Source organism: Pelecanus crispus, chromosome 1, assembly GCF_030463565.1.
Source record: "Pelecanus crispus isolate bPelCri1 chromosome 1, bPelCri1.pri, whole genome shotgun sequence".
Classification (NCBI taxonomy): domain Eukaryota; kingdom Metazoa; phylum Chordata; class Aves; order Pelecaniformes; family Pelecanidae; genus Pelecanus; species Pelecanus crispus.
Window position 1 is genome coordinate 197,673,453 of NC_134643.1, and position 27,917 is coordinate 197,701,369.

The 27,917-nt window shown below is 36.6% G+C and overlaps 1 protein-coding gene across 2 annotated transcripts in view; it reads right to left on the reverse strand.

Annotated features, from left to right (window-relative positions):
- Positions 1–27,917, reverse strand: part of COG6 (component of oligomeric golgi complex 6) — a 61,013-nt gene that overhangs the window by 15,145 nt on the left and 17,951 nt on the right. For both annotated transcript variants that reach the window (XM_075722260.1, XM_075722266.1), the window contains exons 5-13: positions 27,332–27,443; positions 25,235–25,317; positions 24,924–24,994; positions 23,301–23,394; positions 19,535–19,663; positions 19,342–19,433; positions 15,129–15,193; positions 10,983–11,074; positions 9,119–9,236 (exon numbers count right to left, since the gene is read on the reverse strand). In XM_075722260.1, the coding sequence (XP_075578375.1) occupies positions 9,119–9,236; positions 10,983–11,074; positions 15,129–15,193; positions 19,342–19,433; positions 19,535–19,663; positions 23,301–23,394; positions 24,924–24,994; positions 25,235–25,317; positions 27,332–27,443 (856 nt within the window). The remainder of the gene's footprint in view (positions 1–9,118; positions 9,237–10,982; positions 11,075–15,128; positions 15,194–19,341; positions 19,434–19,534; positions 19,664–23,300; positions 23,395–24,923; positions 24,995–25,234; positions 25,318–27,331; positions 27,444–27,917) is intronic.

Genomic DNA, 27,917 nt, shown 5'->3' on the forward strand with positions numbered 1-27,917 from the left:
GCTCAAACAAAAACTTTTTTGCATCTTTCTGAATACAAAGTGTTCCTCTATTCTCACTTTCCAAGAGATAGTATACTGAATTCGAGGAACTAATGGAAAACTAAATCCAATAGGTTCAGAGAACAGTTGTTGTTCAGCCTAAGCAGTCTTGAAAGCATAAAACAAATATTCTAGCATTGAAGTAACAGTAATTCAGAAAGAGGCACTTATTCAGTGCTGATTAGTAGTAAAGTTTACCGAAATTTACAGCACTGAGTGACTTTCTTCTTGTTTATTCTTGTTATTATTAGGGGTATTGATTGTGCCCTGAACAGACTGTTCTCAGACCTGAACTGGACCGTGTTCAGGGATATTTTGGCATTAATTTGAGACTTGAGTTTGATGGAGTTTTCACTTCCACCACACACATACATCACGGCAATGATAATTTCCAGCTTCTTTGCACAGAATTTTTGTCTCCTGAAGTAGCTGATGGTCAGAAGCTTCTAAATTAGCTTCATCTTTCATTTAATCTGTTCTTTTGAAGTGCATTGTCTTCTAGATGGGAGCAAGGAACAACATTACGGAAGAAGAAAATACAGCAAGGAAAAAAGGTTTAGATCATTAGATTCTGTTTGGGTTAGCTTGAAATTCCTGACTACTGCAATACAGGCAGAAGTAACAGTGAGTGGAAGGATAATTAAAGCAGTGTTATATTCATTTTGAAAATTCTAACTTCTTGCGCATTAATATATATTGGAATTTTTTTCAGAAGTAAAAAGGAAAATTTAAAACCAGACGTACCTAATTTATAGAGGAACCTACCAACTTGAATTTGTGAGATAAATTGCTATTCTAATAAAAAAAAACCCTGATGCCCTGAATGTTCCACATACATTAGAAGATTATTATAATTGATCCTATTTCCAGAAAAATAGATTTGAAATGCATGCTGAATTCTACTTTTGAAGTACCTGCTTCAGATGCAAGCCAGACAGAAGCTAACTAAAAAATTATCAGAGAAGTTCTGTAGCAGCTAGTTCAACAGCATTAAAACATACTCTAACACAGTATTAAGTGTCCGATCAGTTATAACCAGCAGTTCAGTCATGCAGAAACAAGGCCACGCAGCTGTTCAGCCTTGCAAAGAAAACAAGAAGAAATTCCTAATTTTTAAAATCCAATATACAAAACTGAAACAAATTCTCTTAAAATTACAATGGAGACTAGAAGTTGTACATGAGGTTTAGTGAAAAAAAGGTTGTATCTTCATTTAAAGTTCAATCAATGGGGAATAGTTACTAAGCCAGTAATCTTCCTCCAAATATACAATCCAGAGCAGGCTTCTCTGTCTACAAGAGCAAGTAGCTCAAAGGATGTCTTGAAGAATTTAACAAACAGCAAAGGAAAATACAGAAAAAAGAAAAGGCAGTATCAAGAATCAAGAAGAGAGTGCATGTATGTTAATTGCTTCCCTTTCTCATTTACAAAGAAGGTTAAATGGAAAAAAAATATGTGCAATTTTTGTTCCTATTAAATACAGTTAATTCTATTAAAGACTGGAGCAACCATTAAGGAGAGCAGCTTTGTTAGAAGCTCATAAGTGCACCTGCAAATACTGAAAATACTATATACGCAAGCAATCAAAACTATTTATATACTTTCCTACTTGAACATTAGAAAGTTAACAGTATAGAAAGAGATGGACATACTGGAAGGAGTCAAGCAAAGGGCCACAAAGTTCAGGCAGGGACTGGAGTGTCTCCTACACAAGGAGAGGCTGTGTTCAGTCTGGAGAAGAGAAGGCTCAGGGGGATGTTCTCAGTATGCATAAATATGTTATGGGAGGAATAAAGAAGAGGGACCCAGACTCTTCTCAATGGTGACAGGTCAAGAGGCAATGGGCACAGACTGAAACACAGGAAAACAATTTTTTACTATGAGGTTGGTCAAACTCTGGAGACAGTTGCACAGTGAGGTTGTGCAGTCTCCATCTTTGGAGACATTAAAAACTGAACTATAACCATTCCTAGGAAACCTGCTCTAGCTGACGCTCTTTGAGCAAGATGGTTGGACTAAATGATCTCTAGAGGTTTCTGCTGAACACATGCATTCTGCAATGCTGTGACACTAGTATTAAATAAAACAAGAAGGTAATTTTAAACACAGAACTCCTTGGAGAAAGCACTGCTTGGAGTGACAAACAAAAGGTTGGTGGCTTTTTTAAGGGCCTAATCAGCTTTTAATACAGTCTTTTAAAAACCTCACTGGCAGGGGGTGGAAATAAAAGACTACAGACATGGAACCTTGTAAAAAGGTATCTGGATGTTTCATCTTGTCAGTTACAACTGATTAGCATCAACTACAGAAGTTCATTCTACAAATTGAGACAATATTCACCATAGTTAAACAGCACCAGTCTAAGAAACTTGAGTGCACATCTACCAGGGAAGCTTCAGAGAAGCTGTCCTAAGCTCTTTTGAGCCCTATTAGGATCCTACAGAGATCACCAAAGTAGAATGCCTAATGGCATGCTTTTCTTTTCAGCTATGAAGTTGGTCTTGGAAGAAAAGACAACAGAAATATTTTTGCTAGCTTTGTTTTGTTCACGTGGATCCATTCAAAACCACAACATCATTCAGATCACAACATCAACCAGTCTCATTTAATGTGCCCCACATCTGGTTTCCCAGAAACCTAACAGGTTTCATTCTGACAGGAACCAAATTATGAGGGAGAGTTTACAGTTATTCCCATGCAATGTTTTAAAACCTCTCCCACTGACAAATAACAGATAATGCAATCACAGCATTACTGTAAAAAGAACACCTACTCTAAAAAGAACAGCATTAAGGAATAACAATCCCAAAACTTGATTTGGGGTACTCTACTAATAGTCTTCTAGCAGCTCAGACAGCAGATGACAGGTTAGTTTGGCATAATCTCTCTTTAGTACCCTTATGATAACTCTCATTCCATTTAATTCAATGTTTGCAATTATTCTTTCCTTTAATTATTGTTCTGGAGTATTACTGCAGCCAGAGTAAGGACAGGTGTGCTTGAAAATTCCCACTCTGCTACTGTATTAGCTGGTCCAATAAAACATGCTGGAATAGGTTAGTCAAACAGGCTTGTTAAAATGCCTCACCAGTGGACTCATGATTTTATATGACAATTCTCTCAATATGAGAGAACTGAAAAGAGCAGTCCATCCACTCCAATGCATTAGGCGCTCCTAACTTTGCTTCCAGTTTAATTGGAATGGTTTCTGTTGTTCTGGTAATTATCTTCATTTAGTATTTTCTCCCGGATTTATCATCATCTGTAAAACGGTAACCTGTACCTGGCTGTTCTTAGTTAGATCCAAACAGTGAGTGACACAAGCAGAATCCCAAATCCCTAAATATTTGATTTACTAGCACAGGGTCAAAGGAAACATATAAAATGACACATAAGGATTGAACCTATAATTCTGATTGATTTACTAGTGTGGCTGGTAGACCCATGGCTAGGTCCAAGAAAGCTAAAAAGAAACAAATACAAACATGATTTTTCAGCACAGGGACACTAACATTGGCCAAAAAACATTCTGGTTGAACCAACAACCAGAACAAACCAGTTTTTACCAGAGTTAGAAAGCAGTGGCAAGACTGCTCAACACTGCCTCTGAAGGATAAGAGCCAACAATGCAAAGGAGAGACAGCATTTGCAGTAAAAGCTCATGCACTGAACATTCAGTGACACAGAAGTGTGGCGATGCACAGCTTCTATATGTCAGCGTTGAGCTCTACGATGACCTGAGAATCTCAAAGCTGTGAATGGCATTTTAAACCCTGAAAACAAAGTGGCTTTGCAATGACTCTGTTGCCAAGCTTCACAACAGGTTTCAAGGAGTATTGGAGCCAAAGAGAACTCCCTTGTGTACTGCCTTTCTGTAATAACAATGGACTTACTTTCAGGCAGTATGCTAAATATTTCTGTTACATGGATTTTAGATTGTGAAGAGCTACCTGAGAAGTCTGAATGAGAACACCATAAAAAGGGTTTCTCAGACTTAAGAGTCTGAAGCTGTGAGAACTGCTGACTACCTTATTTTCAGATTACAGCCTGGATGCTTGAGATTTTCTGATGTCATGAAAAAAAATGTTCATAGGAAAGTGCTTCTGAGCAAGCCAGTAAGTACTCTGAAGTAACTAGGCGTTTCCCTGTATCATTTACACTGATGGCTTGACAACCAAGAGGGAGAATCCTGATCTAAGACCGCCTTTAAGTTTCCATACAGCTCCATGCTTGTGACACTTCTCATGTAATATGGGACTCTTCCCAAAAATAGATGTGAAGAGGAAGCTATTTTCTTGTCCTAAAAAGAACAGCCTGAAGTCTCACTTTCCCATTGTGCTTCAGAAATAAAAACCCAGGCAGTTTGAAGGCAATGCTCAACTTGGCATAATCAATAACCTAGGGAATTAAATTGCCTGTGGCGATGAGGACATCGGAGTCGAATTACCATCCTGTCATTCCTACACATCCAAAGGAAGGGATCTTGAGGAGTTAGCATATTTAATGAAACCTGCTTTGTCTAAAAAGTTCCCAACTAGCTGTATTTAAGAGAAAGATTTGCTTAAATACTCTTCTGGTCTATCAACTACTAGATGGACTGTAGGTATTAAAAAAAGCATACCACAGCGAGACACAGTAACACACCAGTGTTTCTAGACAGTTCTCCCCACACCACAGCACAAGAGAATTTGCACAGGGCTAAAGAGACTCCTGTCAAGTTACAAATTCACTGGTAATTATGACTAAGTCTTCTGGAATTTTGTAGCTACAACCAGCAATTAAGAAAACACTTAAATTCTCTCTAAATTAAATAAAAATTGTAGAACTGACTTCCATTCAGAATTTCTTCATTATGATTTTCAGATTATCAGCAACAACTGATGATACTGAGGGAACACCATCATTAAAATGCTGTAACTCATGCAGGCTATATTCACCACTCTCTAATGATCTAAACAAAAGAGGCACTTAAGCTCATAGAAATAAAAGTATTTTCTATTTAAGAACACCCTACTTGTATTTTAATCTATTTCCAAAGTTATTTAAATTGCCTTAAGAATCATATTTTAATCAAAGTAATGGACAGCTGACATTCTTTGAAACAAGCTTAGCAATGCCTTAAGATGCAAAATATAAGCAGAAATAAGGAACCATGATTTCCAGACTGTCCAAATGAAAAGTAATTTACTAATTTTACAAGTGAGTATTCTCTCTGTGCAGATCAGGTGCAGCAACGAAGCCTTTGCAATCGCATATGTAAGCACAAAGGGTCTGTTCTCCAGTGCTTTAATCTTCCCTGAAAATAAAAAAAAATTCTGGGAGCAGTTGCAATGCATACATAGTTAGCAAAAAGCTGATAAAAAGGTTGAGATGTGAAGAGAATCCTAGTAATACATATACAAAATTTTGGTCTGAACACATATTAATAAAAAAGATGATAAAAAGCAACCTTGAGATTCCTCAAAATGTAAAAGCATTGTGACACTCAGTACTAAATTAATGAAGACACATGAAAAGGCATAAAAACTGGTTGTCTGTATGTTAACACAGAATAAACTAAGTAACAGGAGAATTACATTTATGATAAAATAGGGTCTTTATCTTGTGGAAACTAATGTTTCTCTGAGTGTAATCCAGCCTATTAATGTTGTATTTTTTGTGAAGTTAAACTAATTTCAGTCATGAGGAGATAAGACATCATTCTATCAATTCAGTAGTCCACTCATAAAGGGAAATAATATAAGGTGCCTCAAAGGACTGTCTAAAACTCTAAGTTACAAGAACTACACATCAGTATGGTAAGACTCCGTCTCACCCAGAGAGTTACCTCGTTGTTAATTCCTGAAGCACAAGAGATTAATAAGTAATTGTGGATGCCTTTGTTACTCATCTATCTAATGCTCTTCTGAGTCTCTTTAAGCTTTTGACCTCAATTATAGCCTGAGGAAAGATCTTCATAGCGCATATATGCAATGTAAAATTGTCAATGTTTCAGATTTAATTTATAAAATCCGTTTATGAGAAAGAGCAATACTACGATCTTTTTACATTACATGGTATGCTCGGTATGCTATTCATTATTCACAATAAAGTGCCACTGAAGGTGGCAGTGCAATCTCTGCCTTCATTAGTAAAACTAAACTAGACTCCTTTATAAAACAATGGCAGCATCTAGAGCCAGTTGCATCCAGGCTGGCGGCTGAGGGAAGGGGAACTAAGAGGGCAAAGAGGATTACACAGTCTTCCCATAGTGGTGATATAAAGAGCACACACTACGAACTGGGGGATCACAATTCCTTTATCACTCCTTCTCCTTCTGAATTCTACTCGTCTCCAAACTGAAAACAGCTTATTACCCAAAACACAAGTACAAAGATTTTGAGTTATGTGAATAGAAAAATTATGCTGGATCTTGTTTGAGTACAGATGTAAGACCCAGCAGGATAAATAAAACAGAGCTAAATACAACAGAGATGAATACAGAGCTGTCTTACAGTTTCAAGCCAAGAAAACTTCTTTTCTTAAGCACTACTTTGTTTGCACATTCTTTGTAAGTAAAGAGCAGTCATATATTTTTGCTAAGGTCCATCACTGATTTCTCTTCATAAAAGGAACAAGTACACAGACATTTTCTTTTAGCTTATGTATTAGGAAATAAAACATTCTGAGGAATTCATATACAGCTAGCATATGCCCATAGCAAGATGTAAGCTCTTTTTCTTTTTTTGGTGTAAATTCATACTGCCCCTGTCCTTTGCAGGTTTTATGAACTCAAGCTTTAACTGACCCTTGAAGAGGCATTAGTAGCAGAGGAACTACTATTCCAATGACACTGCATTCAAATGGAAATACCCCATGACAACAATGTACTAAGTGGACTTTAGTAGTATGGACTGTGGGTGGTAGCAACTAAGGAGTCACCTGATGAATAAATGGAACCACTTAAAGGAGTCAGTGGGATATATGGAAAAGAAGATCACGAGGAACAACTGTTCCTTTGAGAAAGTCATTCCGCAGCCCTTGCAGAAAGATAGGAAATTGGGACCAGATGTAAACTGTGCAGAATGAGAAAACTGAGACCACAGAACACTGATCAAACTCAGAAAGTCCCACTGAATGGTCAGTGAACTACAAGGCTTTGCACAAGGAAAAGTTTCTTTAAATGCATGTATTTTTTGCATTTTTCTTGTAGGTTAAGCACAAATAATTAGTAAATACACTTAGAAAACTTCACTGTTTGTTTTCCACTTCCAAACTTTTTTTTTTAGCTGGAAAAACCAGTAATGTGAGGGCTTTTTTGAATTCTAGGGTGGTGCAATAACTAGGAATAAAGAAAGGCATCTCTTCCTGATTTTAGGGCCTAGTCAACTCATCACATCTCAGTCAGGGATGCTAGATGAAGATCAGATCCTTAGGAAATTGTATTGAGTTTGCGTGGCAAGGTTTTGGTAGCAGAGGGGCTACAGGGGTGGCTTCTGTGAGAAGCTGCTAGAAGTTTCCCCTATGTCTGACAGAGCCAATGCCAGCCGGCTCCAAGATGGACCCGCCGCTGGCCAAGGCCAAACCCATCAGCGACGGTAGCAGCGCCTCTGTGATAACACATTTAAGGGGGGGGAAAAAAGCCCATGGAAGTCCACAGTGGAGCAGATATCCACCTGCAGCTCAGGGAGGACCCCATGCCAGAGCCCGTGGATGCACCCAAAGGAGGCTGTGACCCCGTGAGAAGCGCGTGCTGGAGCAGGCTCCTGGCAGGACCTGTGGCCCCGTGGATAGAAAGAGGAGCCCACGCTGGAGCAGTCTTTTTCCTGAAGGACTGCACCCTGTGGAAGGGACCCACATGGGAGCAGTTTGTGAAGAACTGTAGCCCGTGGAAAAGACTCACATTGGAGAAGTTCATGGATGACTGTCTCCTGTGGGAGGGACCTCACACTGGAACAGGGGAAAAGTGTGACGAGTCCTCCCCCTGAGGAGGAAGGAGCAGCAGAGACAACGTGTGATGAACTGACTGCAACCCCCATCCCCGTCCCGCTGCGGCGGAGGAGGTAGAGAAAACTGGGACTGACATTAAGCCCAGGAAGAGTGGGGGGGAAGGTGTTTTATTTCTCATTACTCTACTCTGATTTGATTGGCAATTAACTGAACTAATTTTCTGAAGTCCAGTCTGTTTTGCCCATGACGGTAATGGGTGAATGACCCCTCCCTGTCCTTATCTCGACCTGTGAGCCTTTCATTGTATTTTCTCTCACCTGTCCAATCGAGGAGGGGAGTGACAGAGCGGCTTTGGTGGGTGCCTGGTGTCCAGCCAGGGTCAACCCACCACAGAAACGGTGAGGGATGTGTAGCCTAACAACTTGCTTTGACTTGGCTTAGATTTTAGAAAGGTAAGATTTAATGGGCGGATCCACCAACAGCAACATGATACAAATACAGCAGGGAGAATTTAAGAACAACTGTATTAGGTACTGAACAGTTGGAAGTTCACTGAAATGCAATTCAAAGCGATCACCAGGAGAGGAAAAGATACCAGGAAAGCGATTCTGGCTTAGGTACAGTTGTTCGGTATAACAACGGCAGCAATGTTCATGTGATAAAACTCTTTTTATGAAAGACAAAAAAAGCCTGAATTTTATTTTTACTTAGCTTACCATCTTGGAACATACTTCATACCTTCAAGAAAGGAATTATGCACATGAGCAATTAACTACTGATCTGATGATGTGTTAATACCAACTATCTAGTTCAATCCAGTTCAAACTTTGCTATATTGCACTTGGAGAAATTTCCTAATTTTTTTGCTTGTCATTTAAAAATATGTAAACTGCTCTGTTGCTCTATAAACAAATGCTGCCAACAACAGTATTTTAGCCATATTTTCACAACAACAGAACTATTAGAAGAATTAAAACGTAGACAGGAAGTTTTTAATGTAGTTCCATAGCTAGAATATAGAAACTACAAAACTTCAATTTTAGGAAAAGCTGCAGTATAAAATAGCTATTCATCTAATAATCTTACTATACAAAAGGGAAATGAAAGTGTGTGTTTTGTAACATGAAAGCTGTATGATTTTGAAACAAACCTTGTCCATTAGTTTACTTGCATGAAGACTCAGGCTATTAAAGAATATCTTCTTGCTCAACAAATGCATTTCTTCAATTGTTGTCAACAGTGTGGCTGCACTGTTTCCCACAATACCACTGAAAACAAAATCAAGATTAATCAAATAATCTGAAGGGGGGGAACGTGACAGGGTCAGATACTTTAGACAGTATTTCAAATACAATTTTTTCAACGTTGAAAATTTACAATAAATAATTGCAGGGAACAGTTCTCCATATAAATTGAGAGATTCACTCATAAGATGACTGAGAACAAGCGTTATCAACTACGTCATTAGGCAGATGAAAGTACAGCCTATCTAAAGCTTTGACCAAACTTTTTAGTAGAATTCTAAAATTGACTAGATTTTTTTTTGTTATTCTGTAAATCTACTTTCATTATAGAAAAGAGATTATATAAACAAGAAGGGTTGATAACTTTATTCTGTCAAACTGTCCTTTAGGGATAGCATCATCTCTCTTGTTTCTTCATTGCGATGTTAGGCATCTCCAAAAATACAAGAATTCATGCCTTGCTATTCCAAGTGTCAAGTTATTATACTTAGCATAAACACTGCATAAGCTTTAAATGACACTGCGTGACTATACACTTCTCATGGATACACCTTCTGTCTAAAGTAAAAGCACTTCTAAGCTACAAAAATGGCAGTAAAAATTCATTCCGTCTTAATAGGACTAATTTAAACTTGTAGCTTGATTTTCAGATTATAATCTTGTTGCATTTAATAGAGAATTTCTCAAATTGGATTTTTCCCTTCATTAGTCAAGTGCACTTCCTCCATACAGAGGAAGTTACTCAGCTGACAGAAGGTACTTCAATGGCCTTCAAACAATGTATCGTTAGCAAGACAGAAAGCAACAGATAAGACTGCCTATGACCTTCCATTTTAACATCACATTTTCAATTGTGCAAAGCTTTATAACCACTGGGAAACACAAACTTTGGAGACGGAAAAATGACAGCTAATATCCTGCAGCTGTTTTTGACAGTGAGATTAGGAATAAAATATGTTTTGTTCCATATTATAAAATAATAAAAAAAAAAGTCTTATATGTGTTCTACCATAGACCTGTAGTGCCATCACAATTGAGGATTTTAGATACAGTGTGAGATGCCCAAGAACCACTTATCCCAGTCTGCCCAACATCTAAATGTCTTTTCAGACAGAAAAGAAGCTCAAATATTAATATTAGTGATTCTAATTCTCAGCAGTTCAGTCCAAGGCTGTGAGGGAAAATTTTCCTGCTATTGCTGTTTCTAACCAATAGGAACTACTGCAAATGCCACAATGTATAAAACCAGAGATTCTGGTTTTTCTCCAGTTTCTGTGTTCCTGGTGGCATCTGGCAGGTTGGAAGAAGATTGGTGCACCTTCAACAGCAAGATAGGGAATTACACAAATATCTTCCCAATAGAACAGTGCAAGTGCAAAATTAGAATAAATGGTATCAAAACATAGTTGTTTAAGGAAGAAAAGAAAAACTGAAATTCTAGAGATAATTTAATTCTAGCATCTTCTCAAAAGGGACTTGACTTTGTCGTCTTAAATGATTTGTGTATTTTTTTGTATACTACTTGTAGCTACACAAAACAATAAAGAAACAGTTTCTGTGGCAAATTGATGCTGTATTCCAAAGCAGATTCCATATGACTTGAGGAATGACAACAGATAAATGGCATTTCCTTGATATCATGCACGTTTCTCCTTGATTCCATAGTTCAGAGCAAAAACTAAGCCACAAAAATACTCTTTTTACTATATTAACCTTTATATATACAATAAAAAAAAGGAGATCTTTAACATACTTTGTAATTTTGCATACCTGATTGTATGGTGGTAGAACTTCAGAAGATTAGAAATCTTGTACAGTAAAACTGCTCCTGGCTCAGCAACAATCACCTGCTCAATTCTAACCTGCAGAATAAAGAAATACAAGCATCCTTCAGGTCATACATTCCAAAAGCCAACCTCTATGATTTTATATGTCTGATTTTTGAAAAAGAAATTTAACCAGAAATAAATTTAACAAGAGAACATCCAGTTAACTATAACATTCTGCTTGAACTAAAGTGCTTCTTGGCTGTCAAGCCTCTGCATAGAAAACAAGCAGGTATATGTATTCTTCAAAAAAAAATAAAACAAAACAAAAAGAAAACCCGTTTCCCTATAGATTTTTGTTGCAACTTCTTATTGAAAATTTCAAAATAATGAGATCATTTGATGGATTAATATCAGTACATACTGGAATTCTCCCTAGCACTAAATAGCAAGAACAGCTGCAAAGCTGCAGTTGATCATTAGCATCATGCACCAATTCAGAACTTCCAAAGTATTAGGTATTTTACCCAAAAGATAAAATTTCACCTTGATTAATCTCTCCTTCACTTAAAGGAGAGATTATATACCAGCTATCAGTATGTAATTAGATACATTTGTAACTAATGACCAGCTACATTGACTTATCTCAACCAGGAGATAACTGGCTACACAGACGGAACAGTGCTGACTTTCTTTACGCTTGGACAGTTGATGTCTTGTCTCCATGGTACACACAGTCTCAATCCGCTCATGAAAGGCTGCCCCAGGGTCAATCTTTGGGCACTCATGAAGCAGTGATAGACAGTGACTTATCACTGCACTGTTCTCCCACGTGCCTGTGTGTGAAAGGGCTACACACAGATCACCAGCCACCACCCACTCTCCCAAGTTACTCTTCTGTGCAACGAAGCACGATGTGCAGCAGTGCCTTCTCGTCAGAGCCAGCTGCAGGGAGAATTAACCAAGATTATGCTTCCTTAATCCTCTCCCTTTGCACCTAAGTCAGAGACCAAAACCAAAGAGTAATTGTAGACTCTTATTCGCAAAGCTCCATGCATGATGTTAATTTCAACACTCAGGTGAACTTCGCTCTTCAATGCATATGTATATACAGAGGTATAGATACAAATACCTGTCTCCAATGTTGCATAAAAGGTCATTTGGGCATGGATACTGAGTACAGTCTAGGTGTACAGCAAAATAGAATAAGAAAAGCAGGGGAAAAAGAGGAAAATCAAAATATTGACAAAAACCCCAAAAATAGCAATAACTAAAAATAAAGAAAAGAATTAAGAAATAGAAAAAGACAGAATAGGCAGAAGGAGAGGAAAAAAAAACCCAGCAGATTTTAGGGTTAGGAAACAAAAATGAGATTTAAAGAAACCACAGCAGGAAAAGAAGCATTGTTGCTTCCCATACAGAAGTCTTCACTGTACAGGAGAACCAAAATTTGCAAGTGACTAAATCTAACCTGCTCAGAGAAGTCCTGGACTTAAAGCTCTTATCATTTCTTAGTCCTATGCATCCTGTAGTCAGTTAACCATAAGAGACCATCTGAAGTATACAGAAGGCATTAAAAACATTTTGTTGGTTTTGACCTCATCTTAAGTGCTATAGAAAAGATGAGAACCTCAATTTAAATGTTTTTTAGGGCCATCCTACTTCCATCTGAAATGACAGGCCCGTGGCAAGATCTACCACTAGTGAGTACTCAAGATTCACTTGAATGCCTAGAAGTCAAACCAACTATCAGTAAGAAATGTGGACAATTTACACTGCATATAAGCATAATCCTTCTTCAAAAGTAAGGAAACTATCATATTGTACATTCACATGGAAAGGCATAAACCACTAAGAAATCTACATAATTCCCTAAGTATTTAAAAGTGCTTGTGGAAATTCTATGACTAGGCTTTTATCAGGCTATTTTATATTTCAGCATCAACTCAAATCAAAGTGACAGGTTTGCAACCACCAGCAGAAATCTACTAGAAAAGCAGTATAGTGTGGTGCCATATGACTACAACAAAGAGTGTTTTCCCTGAACTTAATGCAGTTATTTTTCTGATTGTGGACAATCTTCAGAAAGAACAATATATCGTAAAAAAGACTCCTCCAAACTGAGTCTATTTTTGTTGCTCCTCCCAACACGAAGGCTTGCAATTATCCAGCTGCATTGTATGAAGGCTTTCCTGGTTGGGGGCTTTTGGTTTTTTTTCCGCTTTTTTTTTTTTGCTATGGAACATTTCCCCAGGGGAGACAATAAGAAATGCTTATTTTACATTGGGAAGTCTAGACTGGCAGTGAATTAACTTAAGTTGCATTCTAATAACATACAGAATACAGTGGGAATTCTTTAACTGTTCTTTCAGGTTTTTTCTTTTTTATTAGCACACTAACTAACTACCGACAATATTTCGCGGGATATTTCCACAGATAACAGAAGCGCATTAAGTGTAAAGAGTTTGGCAATCAAAATGGAAGGTATTCTGTACAAAACTGTACAAATTGTAAGTACTCAACTCAAGACCAAAAATCCCTCTGACTTACACAAAAGTTTGATTCTATCCTTAATTACTTTGTTGGAATGCACAGAAATACTGAACTCAAGCATCAGCATTCGGTATTAACAGAATTAAAGCATGCAAGAAGAACTTGGAAAATATCTTCCAAAAAAGCTGTGATAACAGTTTGTTTGTCTAATGTGACAGGTGTTTTTCAACAGGTCAAAAACTAAAGGCTGTGAAGGATGATCATAATCATATGGCAATGAGCACAAACTGAAACATAGAAGGTTCTGTCTAAACACCGGGAAACACTTTTTTACTGTGAGGGTGACTGAGCACTGGCACAAGTGACCCAGACAGGAGTCTCCATCCTTGTATAGATATTCAAAAGCCATCTGGATACAGTCCTGGGCAACCAGCTCTAGGTGGCCCTGCTGGAATAGCAGGTTTGGATCAGATGACCTCCAGAGGTCCCTGCCAACCTCAACCATTCTGTGTGATTCTGTGATACTATAAAAAGGCATTTTCTTGATTTTTACCTCTCTTCAGACCTTCTCTCTTTCTTAACAGGAACTTCTGTATCATATTCAGAACCTACCTGTTAGCTATTTGAGACTAAGTATTTGGCAACTGGACACAGTTGTTATAGCTACAGCATTCTAAGAGAAATTTACTATAATAGTATTTAGTATACTAGATTTTACTTTAAAAACACTTGGATTTATACATTGTATGGAACTAGCATAGTCATGCAATTATTGGTATCAGCTTCATCACCTGGTTTTATTTTGTGCTTATGTGAAGAACATCCAATAAACAAGGCAGCCATTCATTTGATGGTTCACTATTAATGATTTCTATCAAACGGGTCCCCTAAACTGACTAATGCTCTATCTTGGAAAAAAGACAAATGTGGAGGGATGTGACAGAAATACAGCAAATCAGGGTAGCATAAAGATGAAAAGTAGGAAACAACTTTTCATGGTCCCTATCAATACAAAAGCTGGAGTTATTAAACTAAACAAAACCAAAAGGAGCTGGCTTTTTACACAGCAGTTAAATTGTGCACTTCTCTCCTGCAGGGTATGTTGTGACTACCAACATTTTCTATCAACTTGACATATTCAAGGAAGAAAAATCTACCAAGGTCTATTAATACAAAGACAGTAGCTATGGTTTACTAAGTCCTTAGTATGTCCACAATCAGGCAAGGAAATGATTCTGCAGAAGCATCATGACACACCTGAACAATCTGTACACTCCTAAGTATATGTTAATGGTCACCATGAAAAACAGGGTATAAGTTCAATTGATTTTTCATTTGACCCACTACAGCCATTCCTATATGCTTACCCAAAAGCTGAATTTTTGTACATAAGCACTCCTGAACTTTAGGAAAAGTAAAATAAAATCAAGATATAGATTTAGTATCCTAGTATCTCTCACTATATGACTATGTAAACCAGGTGTCTATGAACTATGGAATTTTTTATTTTGAAGGGGTTTAGGATTCTCAAAGTGGAGAATCTGAATCTTAACCAAGGGCAATGAAAATACATTGTAGAGATGGGGACAGAGGTTCTGGGAAAACATGACAGAAAAATTTTTATATTTAGAATGCTAAGGAAAACAAAATACTTCACCTTCAGAGGCCTGCAGACACCTTCTGTGATGTGCCCAACTACTTCTTGAATATTTTCTTCCACACCTACAGTTAATGCAAGCACATGCTAAGATTATGCAAATATAATTTGAAATTCTTTGAGACTGTACACCAAACAAACAAATGTAGGAGCTACTCCGCCATAAAATGCATTATGAACTGCATGTTCTCTTCTCCACAAGACTAGTTTACACCTCCACTGAACTTCAAATGCAGCCATTAAGAAATAGCTGCATGACAAAACAGAGTCCTGGAGAGTCATCACCCTATCCTATACAATTGCTTCCTAGCACAACGTAGTGCCTGGGGATTTGAGGGAGAAGGAAGGAGGGAAGAAAATAAATGGTCTAGCAAGAAACTGTCATAGTAAAGCTCAATATCAGCACTTCATGAAACTAAACAGAAAAAAAAAAAGGCCAGTGAGTTGCTCAAGGAGCAACAGCACATACCATTTCGAAAGGCCTGAACCATAAATACACATGTCTGTCAGTGTTCGGTACTGACGTGCTCATGGCATTGTTACAAATTAAATCACATATGTACCTCCACACTGCCGTGTGCTGCAGCATTAGCAAATGCTTCCTCCCCAGCAGCAATTGAAACTCATCTTTCATGGAATTATATACAAAAGAGAATATTGCCCTATCTTATCATGGAACACAAATGAATTGTTGCATGGCAACCGGTACTGTCATAAATCAATCAAACTGAAAGCAACAGATCTTCAAGCTCTCACTTCAGTAACAACTCAGAATAGATTTATGGAGACAGCAATACTTTAATTCTAATTTAAAACTTGTCAACAGGAGTTCATCTTCAGATGGGACCCATGCAATGAACAGTAAACAAACTGACTGTGACATGTGATAGAAATCAGGTGACCTGAAGCTATATTTTTAAGATCTTATTTCAGTCTAAAAGAGACTACCTCTGAGAGTAAAAATTATAAAAGATCAGAGATCTGTGACAATGTCTCTTTGCACAGAGATATGTGAAAAGCCACATAAGCAGAAACAATTAAATTCAGTGTGGTGGCTGTAAGAATTTCAGCATACTAAATTGGTAAGGTAATAAAAATAAGTTTATATATTTGAGTATTGCTATCAAGGAAGAAAGCAAGATTACAAACCACAAGATGTATGTTCTGTTATGTAATGGCTAGCTCCCAGATACACCCTAACAATTTACACATTTTTTAGTAGGAACAGTCACACTTTTACTGTTCATCAATATAACAAGCACCTAGCACATATTTGCAATAGTATATCTAGACCAGATTGACTTAACAACAAGTTATTGAGTATGAAAGTTTTAGCTGCAAAAATATACAAGTTCAAATACCAAAGGACATGGAATTACAATCTTGACATATTGCATGCTTGTGCTTTCACATATACTTTCATGTCGCATTAGAATGTTTTAGATTCAGCAAAAAGAAATTTTTCAGCACAGCTGTTGCAACTATTAGTATGTCATACTGACATAAAAGAATTATGGAATTAACAATTCTCAGAGACCCAAAACCACTTTTAGAAAACAGTTCATTACTGAAGATACACTTCTGGCTGCCTGCTACACCATGTATCATTTTTCTCTGTGTATCCTTCCATAAGGGAGAGATCTTTCTTGGACTTCGTTTGGCTTCTGCTCTCCAGCTGGGTTCCTGTAACTCCATGAAAAATGGGTTTATACTACTTCTCTTAAACAGAATGCCTGCAATTCTCCCTTCCTTTCAAATGCAAGATCTCTGTAAGACTGGAAGTCTCCTGTTAGCAGAATACCTAAGCTCCAAAGAAGAGAACCAGGTGCTTTATGCTTGGCCAGTACAATGTAAAATAGTTAAACATTTCTGAATGTGGTTTTAGTGCTTAAAATTTAATAGTGTTTTTGGTCAGATTAATTTTAAACAGTTAACATTTGCAAGCTTAAAATTTTTAAACTTTTTAAAGGCTATTCTTGAATACATGATTATGGGCTACACAGTTTGTTCTCTTTAAAGGCTTTTTTTTGGTTTTTTTGCAGTTCCATCTGCAAAAAGCTACTCAATTTGAAATTAAAATTAAAACATTTGACTGACCTATTACAGGGAAAGGTCCATGTCACCTAACTTTAGACCTCCAGTTAGGTGTCTTATCTATACTAGTTGCTTTGGCTCCCTCTATAGGGAATGGAAAAAAACCCCAAACAAACAGCTGTGATTAAAGTCTCCAAAAATGCCTATGTTAGATCTAACTTTTGTTGGGAAGATTTGTCCTCTGGAGATGCAAACCTCTGTCATTATCTATAACTGCAAATAAACAAGATGTCCACTTCTAAAATGGCTAAGTGAAATTAACTCAATCTCTGCTGTAGCCTGCGCAACTGGACACCCGAACACTGTACAACAGTACAGGGAATTCAACTTCAATCTCTCAGTACCACAGACACTGTACTTGCTGATTAGCCACTATCAATTCAGAATCGGTATTTATATAAAGCATTTAATGTCAAGGTACTTCATAAGGCTGCACTTCCCATAAACTGTTCTTGTTAAGCCAGTGGTATCCCATTAAGTACTGTTTTGTCTTACAGATCTTACTGCATAAAACCATCCTTGGCATCAAAAACATTTCCCAAAGATGCAGAGGAATAGTTAACAGACAGCATCTCCCTGGCTTTGTTGCTCCCAGTACGAAGCCAAGAAACCCTCTTTACATTTCTTGAAAACTGCACAACAGTGATGGCAAACCCATTCCTGAAGAGCTTAGGAAAACCTATTTTTGCCTCAGACAGAAATACTGAATCTCTTGTTTATACTAGTGTCTTGGGAAAAAAGTTTTGGCTTCGTGATTTTTTTGGAATTTTTTTTCCTAAAACATTTATATTCTCTGTATTCTCAAATAGTTTACTCTGATCTATGGCTGAAATGCTCTAAACATATCTGATTATGTGGTCATAGCATCTCAGCCTGACTTCCTGCCAGAAGCCCAAGGGATTTAACAGTTAAATAAAGCACTGGGCGAAGAGGTGGCAGAATTTCAGAACAGAATGCAGGCCTGGGCAGCAGCAGTAGCAGAGTCAACAGCAGAACCAGATACAGTAGCATCCTCCACGCGGCCAGCTTCTCCAGAAGGACTCTCCAATTACAGCAAAAGCATCAATCAGTCATCTACAAAGAACTGCCATGTCCTTTTGTCTACCACACAACCATTGCAAGGCCTGCTTTCCTGTCCCCCTGAGATACTGTCAGTAAAAATATTAAACTTCTATAGTACACTGTAACTACAGTTAAAAAACAACAAAACAACATTCTTTTGGTTTGATTTACAACAGTTCCTAAACAGCCTCCTTGCTCATATACTGTTAATTAGGAAACCCAATTAATACTTCCAGCAGTAAGGAAAATGAGAATGCATATTACCTTTAAATCCCAGAGCAGAACTCAATTAAGACATACAGTCTGAAGAGCTCACCAGATACAGATCAAATGTCAGTTCTTACACAAAGTTTGTTACAACTGAGTACACATGCTTAATTTATTAAACAAGTCTTTGGCTGAAGCTATGCAGGCAAATCATACTACAACTTCTACAGGACAAAGGTCTTAAAACTATAGGTCCCATGTACTTAAAAGAGAGCAAAGAGGCTGAAGAATAAGCATGAGAATCTGTAGTTCTGTTAATGAAGGAGAACTTTGATATTAAAAAGCTTCATGTGTCTGTAAGCAGCCTACTTTGACCTCGGTAAACCTATAATGATATGTTACATGACAGAAGAAAATTCCATTTTACTTGTAGCATAAAAGGAAGAGAATTACAGGAAGAAGGAATTGTATTTAAAAAAATTACATATCCTCAACATACCAATAAGCAACCCTATGGCAATGTTTTCAGAGAGGCATGTATTCATATACATTAAAGACAATTTTTAAACTCTCAACTACAGTCTAAAATGTTCCTTTTGTAAGTTTAGTGTAAACCTATTATAAGCACAGTAAAATGAAAAGAGTACATTTTGAAATACTCTTCTTCATTAAGGGCTTGGCTTTCTTCTGGCAAAATGCAACCACCAGCTATTCTGAAATTATTTCCAGGAAAATCTAAGCTCAGACTCTCATAACTGAAGCCCAGCCCAAGAAATTAATCGCACTTTCTGACTTATCACAGACTTACTTTCTATCACTTCCCAATTTATGTTTTAAAATCTAGTACTACCTTGAATAGTTACAAGTTTTAACATAGCTTCTAGGTGTTCTTTTTCAGAAGCTGTAGCTTGATGCAACCAGGCCAGCATGTCTCCTACATACCTAAATAAAGACAGAAATTACTGTGTAAATCAGCAGGTTATGGTGTCAGGGATTCAAAGTGCCAACAGGCAAAAGAAGGATTATTCTCGCTAGTACTGTACCTCAGAGGATCATGAGAGTGCATTTCAATAGGGCGGGGAGTACCTCCCAGACCTCCTCTAGTAAGAGCATCTATAAAGCCACGGACGACAGCGCTCCTCCTAGCTGTTCCAAACTCATCCAAAGTGTACCTGTTATTGAAACATGAAAATGGGTAAAGCAAAACAGTTTGCCTCATCGCAGTTTGTTACCTCAACTTCACAGTTAATACAAGTAACCATTTTTATAGTTCTGGAAATCTTGCATCAATGCTTCTACTATGAAGCATTCAAACCCTTCTGATTTTCTTGACTCCTCTAAACAGATACTAAATATAACTTTTCTTTGACCCCATCATCCTTTTATGCCACACAAATAAATAAATGAAAAATCAGCTTTTCCATTTTTGTACATATAAGCATGCATTGACAGGTCTAGGACTCCTGTTCACATGTGGTCCAGCTGACTGACAGAAGCAGCAACTTACTGGACTACAACACAAGGCTTTCTTCTTCTTCTAGGCCACCACATGACTAGTAGCAAAAAAGTTATTTTCATTTGATAGTTGTTCACTGGTTTTAATCAAACGAGTCTTAGTTAGACATTTAATGGATAGACAATTACAGCCCACAGTGCATAATCTCAAATGGCTTGCTGGTACCAGAGGAGGTACCAAGAACATACACATGGCTCATTTTTGGAGCAGGCTACTTTCCTGTTCAGGCTGAAGCACGACAGCAAGTGAAGAATGGGAAGTGAACACTTGCTAAGATCCCTGTTACATCTGCTTAGAAACAGGATTTTTGCAAGTCACGGAACACTTCTATTTTTTTGAAAAACTGAATTTAAGCATTTTGAACAAAACACATAAATTACAAAGGAGAAAAAGAAAAAAAAAAAACCACACACGGCAGTGTATTTTTTCCAATATAATTGATGAAATGCCAAAGAGTAAGCATGGTGTCACTTATCAATGACACCCAGCAGCTGAACAGATATAAAAATAATAATAATAATAAAAAGCATGTTACTCACTGACTGAAGTTAAATGAGTACTGCATTCACAATTAAACAGATGTGGAGAACAAAATACAAAAGAAAATAATATACTGTTTCAAATATGTTCCAAGTTAAGTTCAATTAGATTTCTATCATGCTATTAAAAGTCCAAGGGACCCTTCAGTTTTTATCTTTTCTATCTACATTACTATTTGAGAGGGGAAAAAAGCACACTGAAGAATCCTGAAATTTCTGTTTAGGTATTTTTCTTCATATACTGTACTTGTTAACTCAGAGAGCAAGTATCTGCAACTTAGAAAAGAAAAAAAAAAAGGCTAATGACAAAAGTATTTAATAAATTACTGTTTACAAAAATGATGCATTTAAAAGTGGGAGAGATCTGGGATCTACTGACTACCTACAGTCCAGGAGTAGCAGTGTTGCAGTGAAAAATCTCAAGTGTTTGTAGAAACCAGCTAAGCTTTTTTTTTTTCCCCTCCAATAAACAGCTATATAATAGATCACTAAAAAGACACCAGCAAAACAGATCTTGTGATCTTGTTATTAGTTTAGAAAACAGCATTTAATAATGACAATTTTGTTTTAAAAAGAAAACTATTGATTTTCCTTTTGCCCTCAGTAGAACAGGGTATAACTGTGACAAAACCCTGCATCTTAAAAAATTCAGTAATAACTATTATTTACACTAGAAACACAGTATTTACTACTATGTTATTACACGTACACATGTTAGGGGAAGAAAACAACTTCTGGATTCTTTTCAACCCAGCTTCAATTTTTTAAACATCCAGTATAGTAATCATCACTGAGGGAAGAGGAAGGAGGTAGAGAAAAACCTTTGAAAATCAGAGGGGAAGATGGAAGGGGAACACTGCTTTGAGCTATGACGCCATGTATTTTCTACAAAACAGTTTTCAATTTTTCTATTAGAACCAGGAAGTGAAAAACCAAACTGAAATGTTTATTTCAGATCCCTACTGACTGCAGTACCCAAAAGAAAACAAGAATTTAGTTTTGTTTCTAAACTCCTGCCCTTCTCCATCTTATTCCCTTTCACCCAATCAAATCACAATCTTTATCAGATGCAAGGGCAATGATTTGGACGATAAGTGTTTAATTCACACAGCAGTGCTTATATGTATAAAACCAACAACAATTTAAAATTACTTTCTTCTATGACATAATTTTTACATTTTGAACTCAGCAGTTTGTTATGTACTAAAGGTATACAAAAATTTTTGGAAGGGAATAAGCTAAATCTTAAGGTTTAAAATGTAAAGCATCAGTACTGCAATTCTGACAATACTGCTGTGGCAAGTAGTTAAGCATGATAATCTATGATGAAAGACATATGGCTGCATCTTCTACAGTAATGTTTACTTTTGCCTTTTTGGCAGAAGAAAAGACCTACCTACCAAGTTTTACCTTTGGTAATACTAGTACTGCCGTTTCTGAGAGGGATGTCAGAAGAAAAATAAACTCTCTTTCACAGATTAATTTTAAACTGGCCAGATGTGCATTTATACAGAAGATGGAGGGTTTTTTCCATAAATGTTAAGAAAGCAAAACAATGGTGTTATGACATTTGAAAATAACATAATTTAACAAAATATTTATTACAGAAAATATAAACTGTATCTATAAAGAATCCTATAAAATGTTGTGAAGACAGTTGTGACTGATCCCTTGCAGCTGTGAAAGAGGGCCTGGAGCAGCAAATGCAAGAAAGGACCGCAGTCCCCAGCAATGGCCCAGTGTACTGCAGTGCACCATATGCAATAGCTGGGGAGGTCGAGTGACACCATCTCTCCCTCAAATTAATTAGCAGAACTGACTGAGCATGTTGCATGTTGCTCTGTCATACTGACAAAATTTTTAAGGTCCACTTGCACTATGCATTTTCCCCATGAATTGCTTCATGGAGATTTACAGTGTCACATACCCCCACCTTTGCATGTTTTTCTTTAAAGACAAGGCTAGCTTTTCAAAGACTGCCTAGCACTATACTGTCCTGGATGCCTGTGGCTAAAAGTAATTTGCAATAGTTGCAAAATGTGATGAATGCATTTTTCAAAAAAGCCTAAAAAGCAAGGAAGTGTAAGTATCACTTCTTCAGGTATGGCCACCCCAATAAAAACAGTTCTTACAGTGCCACCTCGTGGTTAAGTTGTCTCTACTACCTACCATTTAATTTATGTTAAGCAGTCCCTTCAGCAAATTCTGAACAAGAACTATAGTAGTGTATTTTTATATATATATATATATATATATATGTACCCCTACGCTTTAGAGGCCCATATGCAGTAGATTGTTTTGAATAGATTCTCGTACAACTCATAATGGAAGACATTTTTACTATCAGGAGCACTTCAGTAAAAGCTAATTAGCCTTTATCAATTTTTTTACTTTGGGAATTTAAATGAGACAATCACATGCTTTGGACAGTATTTTTTTCTTCAGAAAAACCTTACGAGAGCAGCAGAAATTCACAATTTATTTAGATTAAAATAAAAACAGTCTGACATTTTACTTTAATTAGAAACCAGTAAGTTGGAAGAAGTCCAATGACATTTACTGTACCATAATTATGTCAGAAAGACTTCTGAAATTTAAAGAAGTTGAAATATGTTTGGGTTTTTTTTTTTCTTTTAAAATCTGATGCAAGACTAAATTGCCACCATCTTTGGCAATGTAATTCATGCCCGTCTTTAAATCTTATAGGCTGGAAATACTCACTGCTGTTTGAGATAATCATGAACATTTACTTACTTATACAGGACAGGTCTATCTTGTAAGGCTTCCATGGCTTGAGCAAGAACTGGAGAAATGTCACATGATTCTTGTGTCAAAGTCCTGCATTCATCTATAAAATATCAACACAGATAGAAGTGCATTCTTTACACTGTAATACCTTTTATAACAAGCTGTCAAACAAGAAAAGGAGTAAAAAACTCAAAGGTTTTTGATTTTTAATTGAAGCCTTCAGAATAGAAGCAGCGTTGACAGGACAAGGAATAATGGATTTAAACTAAAGAAGAATAGATTTAGACTAGACATAAGGAAGAAACTTTTTATGATGAGGGTGGTGAAGCAGTGGAACAGGTTGCCCAGAGAGGCAGTGGAGGCCCCATCCCTGGCAACATTCAAGGTCAGGTTGGACGGGGCTCTGAGCAACCTGATCTGGTTAAAGCTGTCCCTGCTCCCTGCAGGGGGGTTGGGCTGGATGACCTCTAAAGGTCCCTTCCAACCCAAAGCATTCTACGATTCTGTGAATATGCTACCTGGCCTAGTTCGTGTTAATGAAATTGACTTCCCCCCATAAGCAGTATTTAGCTGTAAAATGAATGTCCATCACAAATCTCAACAATAATAAAAGGAAGCTTAGTATCTGGTTGTGCCCACGTACAAACGTTAAATCATTCAATCATCAGAATTCTGTCAGGCTCCTTTATAATTGTTTACCGCATTCCGGGTAAACTACTAAGAAAAAAGTGAGCACATATTTAAGCAAGCTGTGGGTTTGGTTTGGGTTTTTTTTGGGGGGGATTTTTTTTTGTTGGGGTTTGGGGTGGGGTTTTTTTGTTGTTTGATTTTGGTTTTGTTTTTTTTTTTTTACTTTAATCAGATTAACTATATAATCTCATATATTCCATGTAAGAATGTGGAAGTCATATAAACCAAAAGCAAACACTGGCATAAAAATGATGAATTTTCATTAGGGTGAAACCATAACCATTATCTGAGGCTTCAGCATCCACTGAAGAACAGCTAACAAATATAATACCACATTGCAACAGCTTTTTTTCACAAATCTTCCTGTCAATGTCTTGGGAGAACAGAGAAGTAATACAAAAGCATCTACATTTTACACTATCAATATGTTGCATCGAACACTGATGCTTGGATCCAGAGTACATATGCAAAAAAAAAAATCACCTACTATAACTCAAAAGAGCATTATGATAAAATAAGGCCTTTTTTTTTCTTTTAAAGGTAATAAGCTACTCCTCACAGCAAACTAGATCTTATTACCAAATTGTCAAAACCAAAAACTTCACTGTGACCTGCAAGAAAATGAAATGCAATACACTTAACAACTTGTTTAGACTATCTAAGCGTAGTTGTTGTTCTCTGTGGAAAACCATCTGAAAATACAAATAAGTAATACAGTTTTACAAACAGATAGGAGATAGGCCCAAAAAAGGAGACAATCTCCAATTAACTATTTGGTTCACAAAAGCTAGCTTTTAGGCAAACCTTTCACAAGGAAGAAAACTCAAAGCCTTGTTAATGAATCTTGGAAAGGTTTTTTTCTGAGTTCAGTTCACATCAAGGAATTAAAAGGAATCATCATAATAATATTCATAAACATAAAAACATTCTTAGTCCTACTTTGAGTCCATCTGTAAAGTCGTTCATAAGATGTCTCTTGCAGTAAAGCCATCTGTTCCATAATTTCCAAGCTACAAGACAAAAATATTTTATTTGCAAATACTATTTTAGGTAGTACTAGCAAAGACATGTACAAATCAAATAAAAAATACCATTATTAAAATGATGAAAATTTCAAAATATGTTACTATTCTTTTTTTTTTTTTTGGTGAAATACTCTGTAGTCATATGAAGTAAAGAATGAGACCTTGCTGTAACTTCTGCTTTTAATGAGTAAATGGTTATCTTGCATGCATTTAGGTAGCACTCACCCTGCCCTTTGCTGATTTGTCCGGAGGAGAATCTTGACATCATCATGAATTTGCTTTACTCTTCCTAGAGCCTTGAAAAAATCCTAAATCAATTAAAAAAAAAAAAAAAGCAGTGTTTAAAAGTAGTAACTTCTCATTCAAATCTCTAGCCCTCTATACTCCCCATTTCAATGCCATATTTATTGTGCTCCTTGCAGGTCTGTGTTCCAAGTGCTGCTTTTAAAATACAAGCCCCCTCCTTCCACCACCTCTCACCTTGCATTCCACCTTAAGAGCCTGAGGATTTTTTTTCTTTCCCAATGCACCACACCTTTCTTCCACAAAAAAAAAAAAAAATAATGGCAGCAAAGATGTGGTTTAAACCTTTTATGTAGCATGTGTATGTTTTACATTTATTAGGTAACACTTTGGGGAGATTTTGAAGGACATTACTATGCCTTCCATCATCATCTCCTCATTACCACTAGCGACTAAAGAGCAAATTGAAACATTATAAAGTATAACAACTACAGGCTGATATTTTTTGTTTTCATATAACGGGGTAACAATTTCTAAGAAAAAATTAAACATTTGCAATAGACTAGACCAAGTTTTTCCAGGACAATCTTCACCCCCCAATCTTTACAACAGCAGCGGTGAAGAAAAAAACACCCTAGAAGACATGGACATAGGGCTAAAAAGATTATTTTGTTACTGTTTTAGAAAGCAAATGGCAATCCACTAACATTTTCAAATGCATGTCAACTTATGAAGTCATCTTTCGAACATCATGGAGGAGACCAGCAAATTCAGATATAACTGTTTGGTTTATCTTTTGTGACTTGAATATAGTTTGCCTCAGGAAAGTAGAGTTTCATTCTGGCTCAAGTCACATAAAAATACACATATTCTAAGTGAAGTAGGACACTGATTTAACCTACTGCCTTGCATCAACTGTGTTGAAGATCACGTTATAAAAACCAAAATCACTCTTCCTTCAGCGGGGAAAAAAAAAAAAAAATTGCCAAAACAGAAGTCTGACTAAAAATGTTTTAAGTATGCTGGTTAATTCTACCATAGGGGAAAAGCACACACATGATTTTACTGAAGTCTGCCATTTCAGTAGCACAACTACAATTATATCTCAGTTACTTCTGCATATTTTTTAGACAGATCAAAGTATCAAAAGGACTAGTCATCGTTCTGCTGTGAACCAAGCACTAAATAAATGGCACAGTGTTGCTGTCATTGCTCCCTGCAACATGTGCTTTTTAGAAACCTTAATGTTCTTTCACAGTAATAGTTGGTACAAAAGCATACAGAATTACTCAAGTGCACAATCATTTAGCACGTTCCATCTATGCTTTCATTAGCACTGTTTATAGTTATCTGTTCCATGTCTTTAATAATGCTTTAACTGCAAACAGGATGCCTGTGGAAACAAGATAGTATGTCTCAGCAGGTAGCCTACATTTAAGTGAAGATTTCTATGCAACTACAATAATAAAAATCTATTATGAGTACTCAATTCTCTCATTATTCATTTTGCTTTTACTGCAGAACAATGTGCCTTCTTATTCAAACCATAAACATATTCAAAAACTTGTTTTGGAAGGTAGCTAAAAGTAAATCAGCACCTAGTATTTTCATCAACCAATTAATAATGAGGGAAAGTCTCAACTTGTATCGTTTCAAGTCACTGAATACCTATATATATGCAGTTGCAAAATGCACACACATATGCACAAGAGTAGTCCTACATATTGCTGAAGTGCTGCAAATTTCTCATTTGCTTTATTTGAGTGTGATGAAGTTTTAAAGCATCTTCACTGAAAATTCAGGATTCATAAAGGTCTTTTTGAAGTGTAGAACCACACGATAGCTCATTTGCCCCTCAAACTCATTATACAAACTAGAATTTAATGCTGATTTTCTTTCTTATTACATGAATCTTTCATCACACATTTCAAACTCAACAGAAATTCGCTATTCTGTTAAAAGGTACATTCCTCCATAAAAAATTAAATTACAAACTGATAATAAGATCTCATGTACAATTCAGCTAGGACGCTTCTACATTTTAGTTCAGGGCAAAGCTTTTAATGTTCATTGAGCTACCTCAGTAATTGGTTCATCTTTCGTGCCTCGAAGGAGGTTCATTTCATCTGGTGTCAGTTGGAATTTTGCTATGAATGCGTCTGCAACTTGTGCTTTCATTTCTAGTCTCTGACTGTAACAAAGCAAAGTGAAGAGGACATTATCTTTTTATGCTTATCTCAGATTTATTTTGCATATTCATACTTTCTGAAATATAATTATCATTAGAAACTGCTGTTATTAAATTCTAATAGTACATTCTTGCCATCAAACACTTGAGTTGCATCTTCACATACAACTTTCTATTAAGCTTACATAGATTACTGAGTAAAGACAATACAAAGAAAGTTAGCACATTTGAAAACTACGAAGTTTTTAAAAAAAATATTCCTTTAGCCTTTGTATCACAAGTTATGTAATCCAGACACTTTGTGCTTGTACAGCTGCAATGCTTGCAGTTATTTCCTTTCAAATTCATCAAGGAAAGAACGGGGTTGCAGCTCATGTTTTCCAAGACACAAAAAACTGTACCACCCAAAATGAGAAAATGATCATTAGATTAATCTACTTTTCTGTAGAACAGATCCTTTTCTTTTTACCAACATAC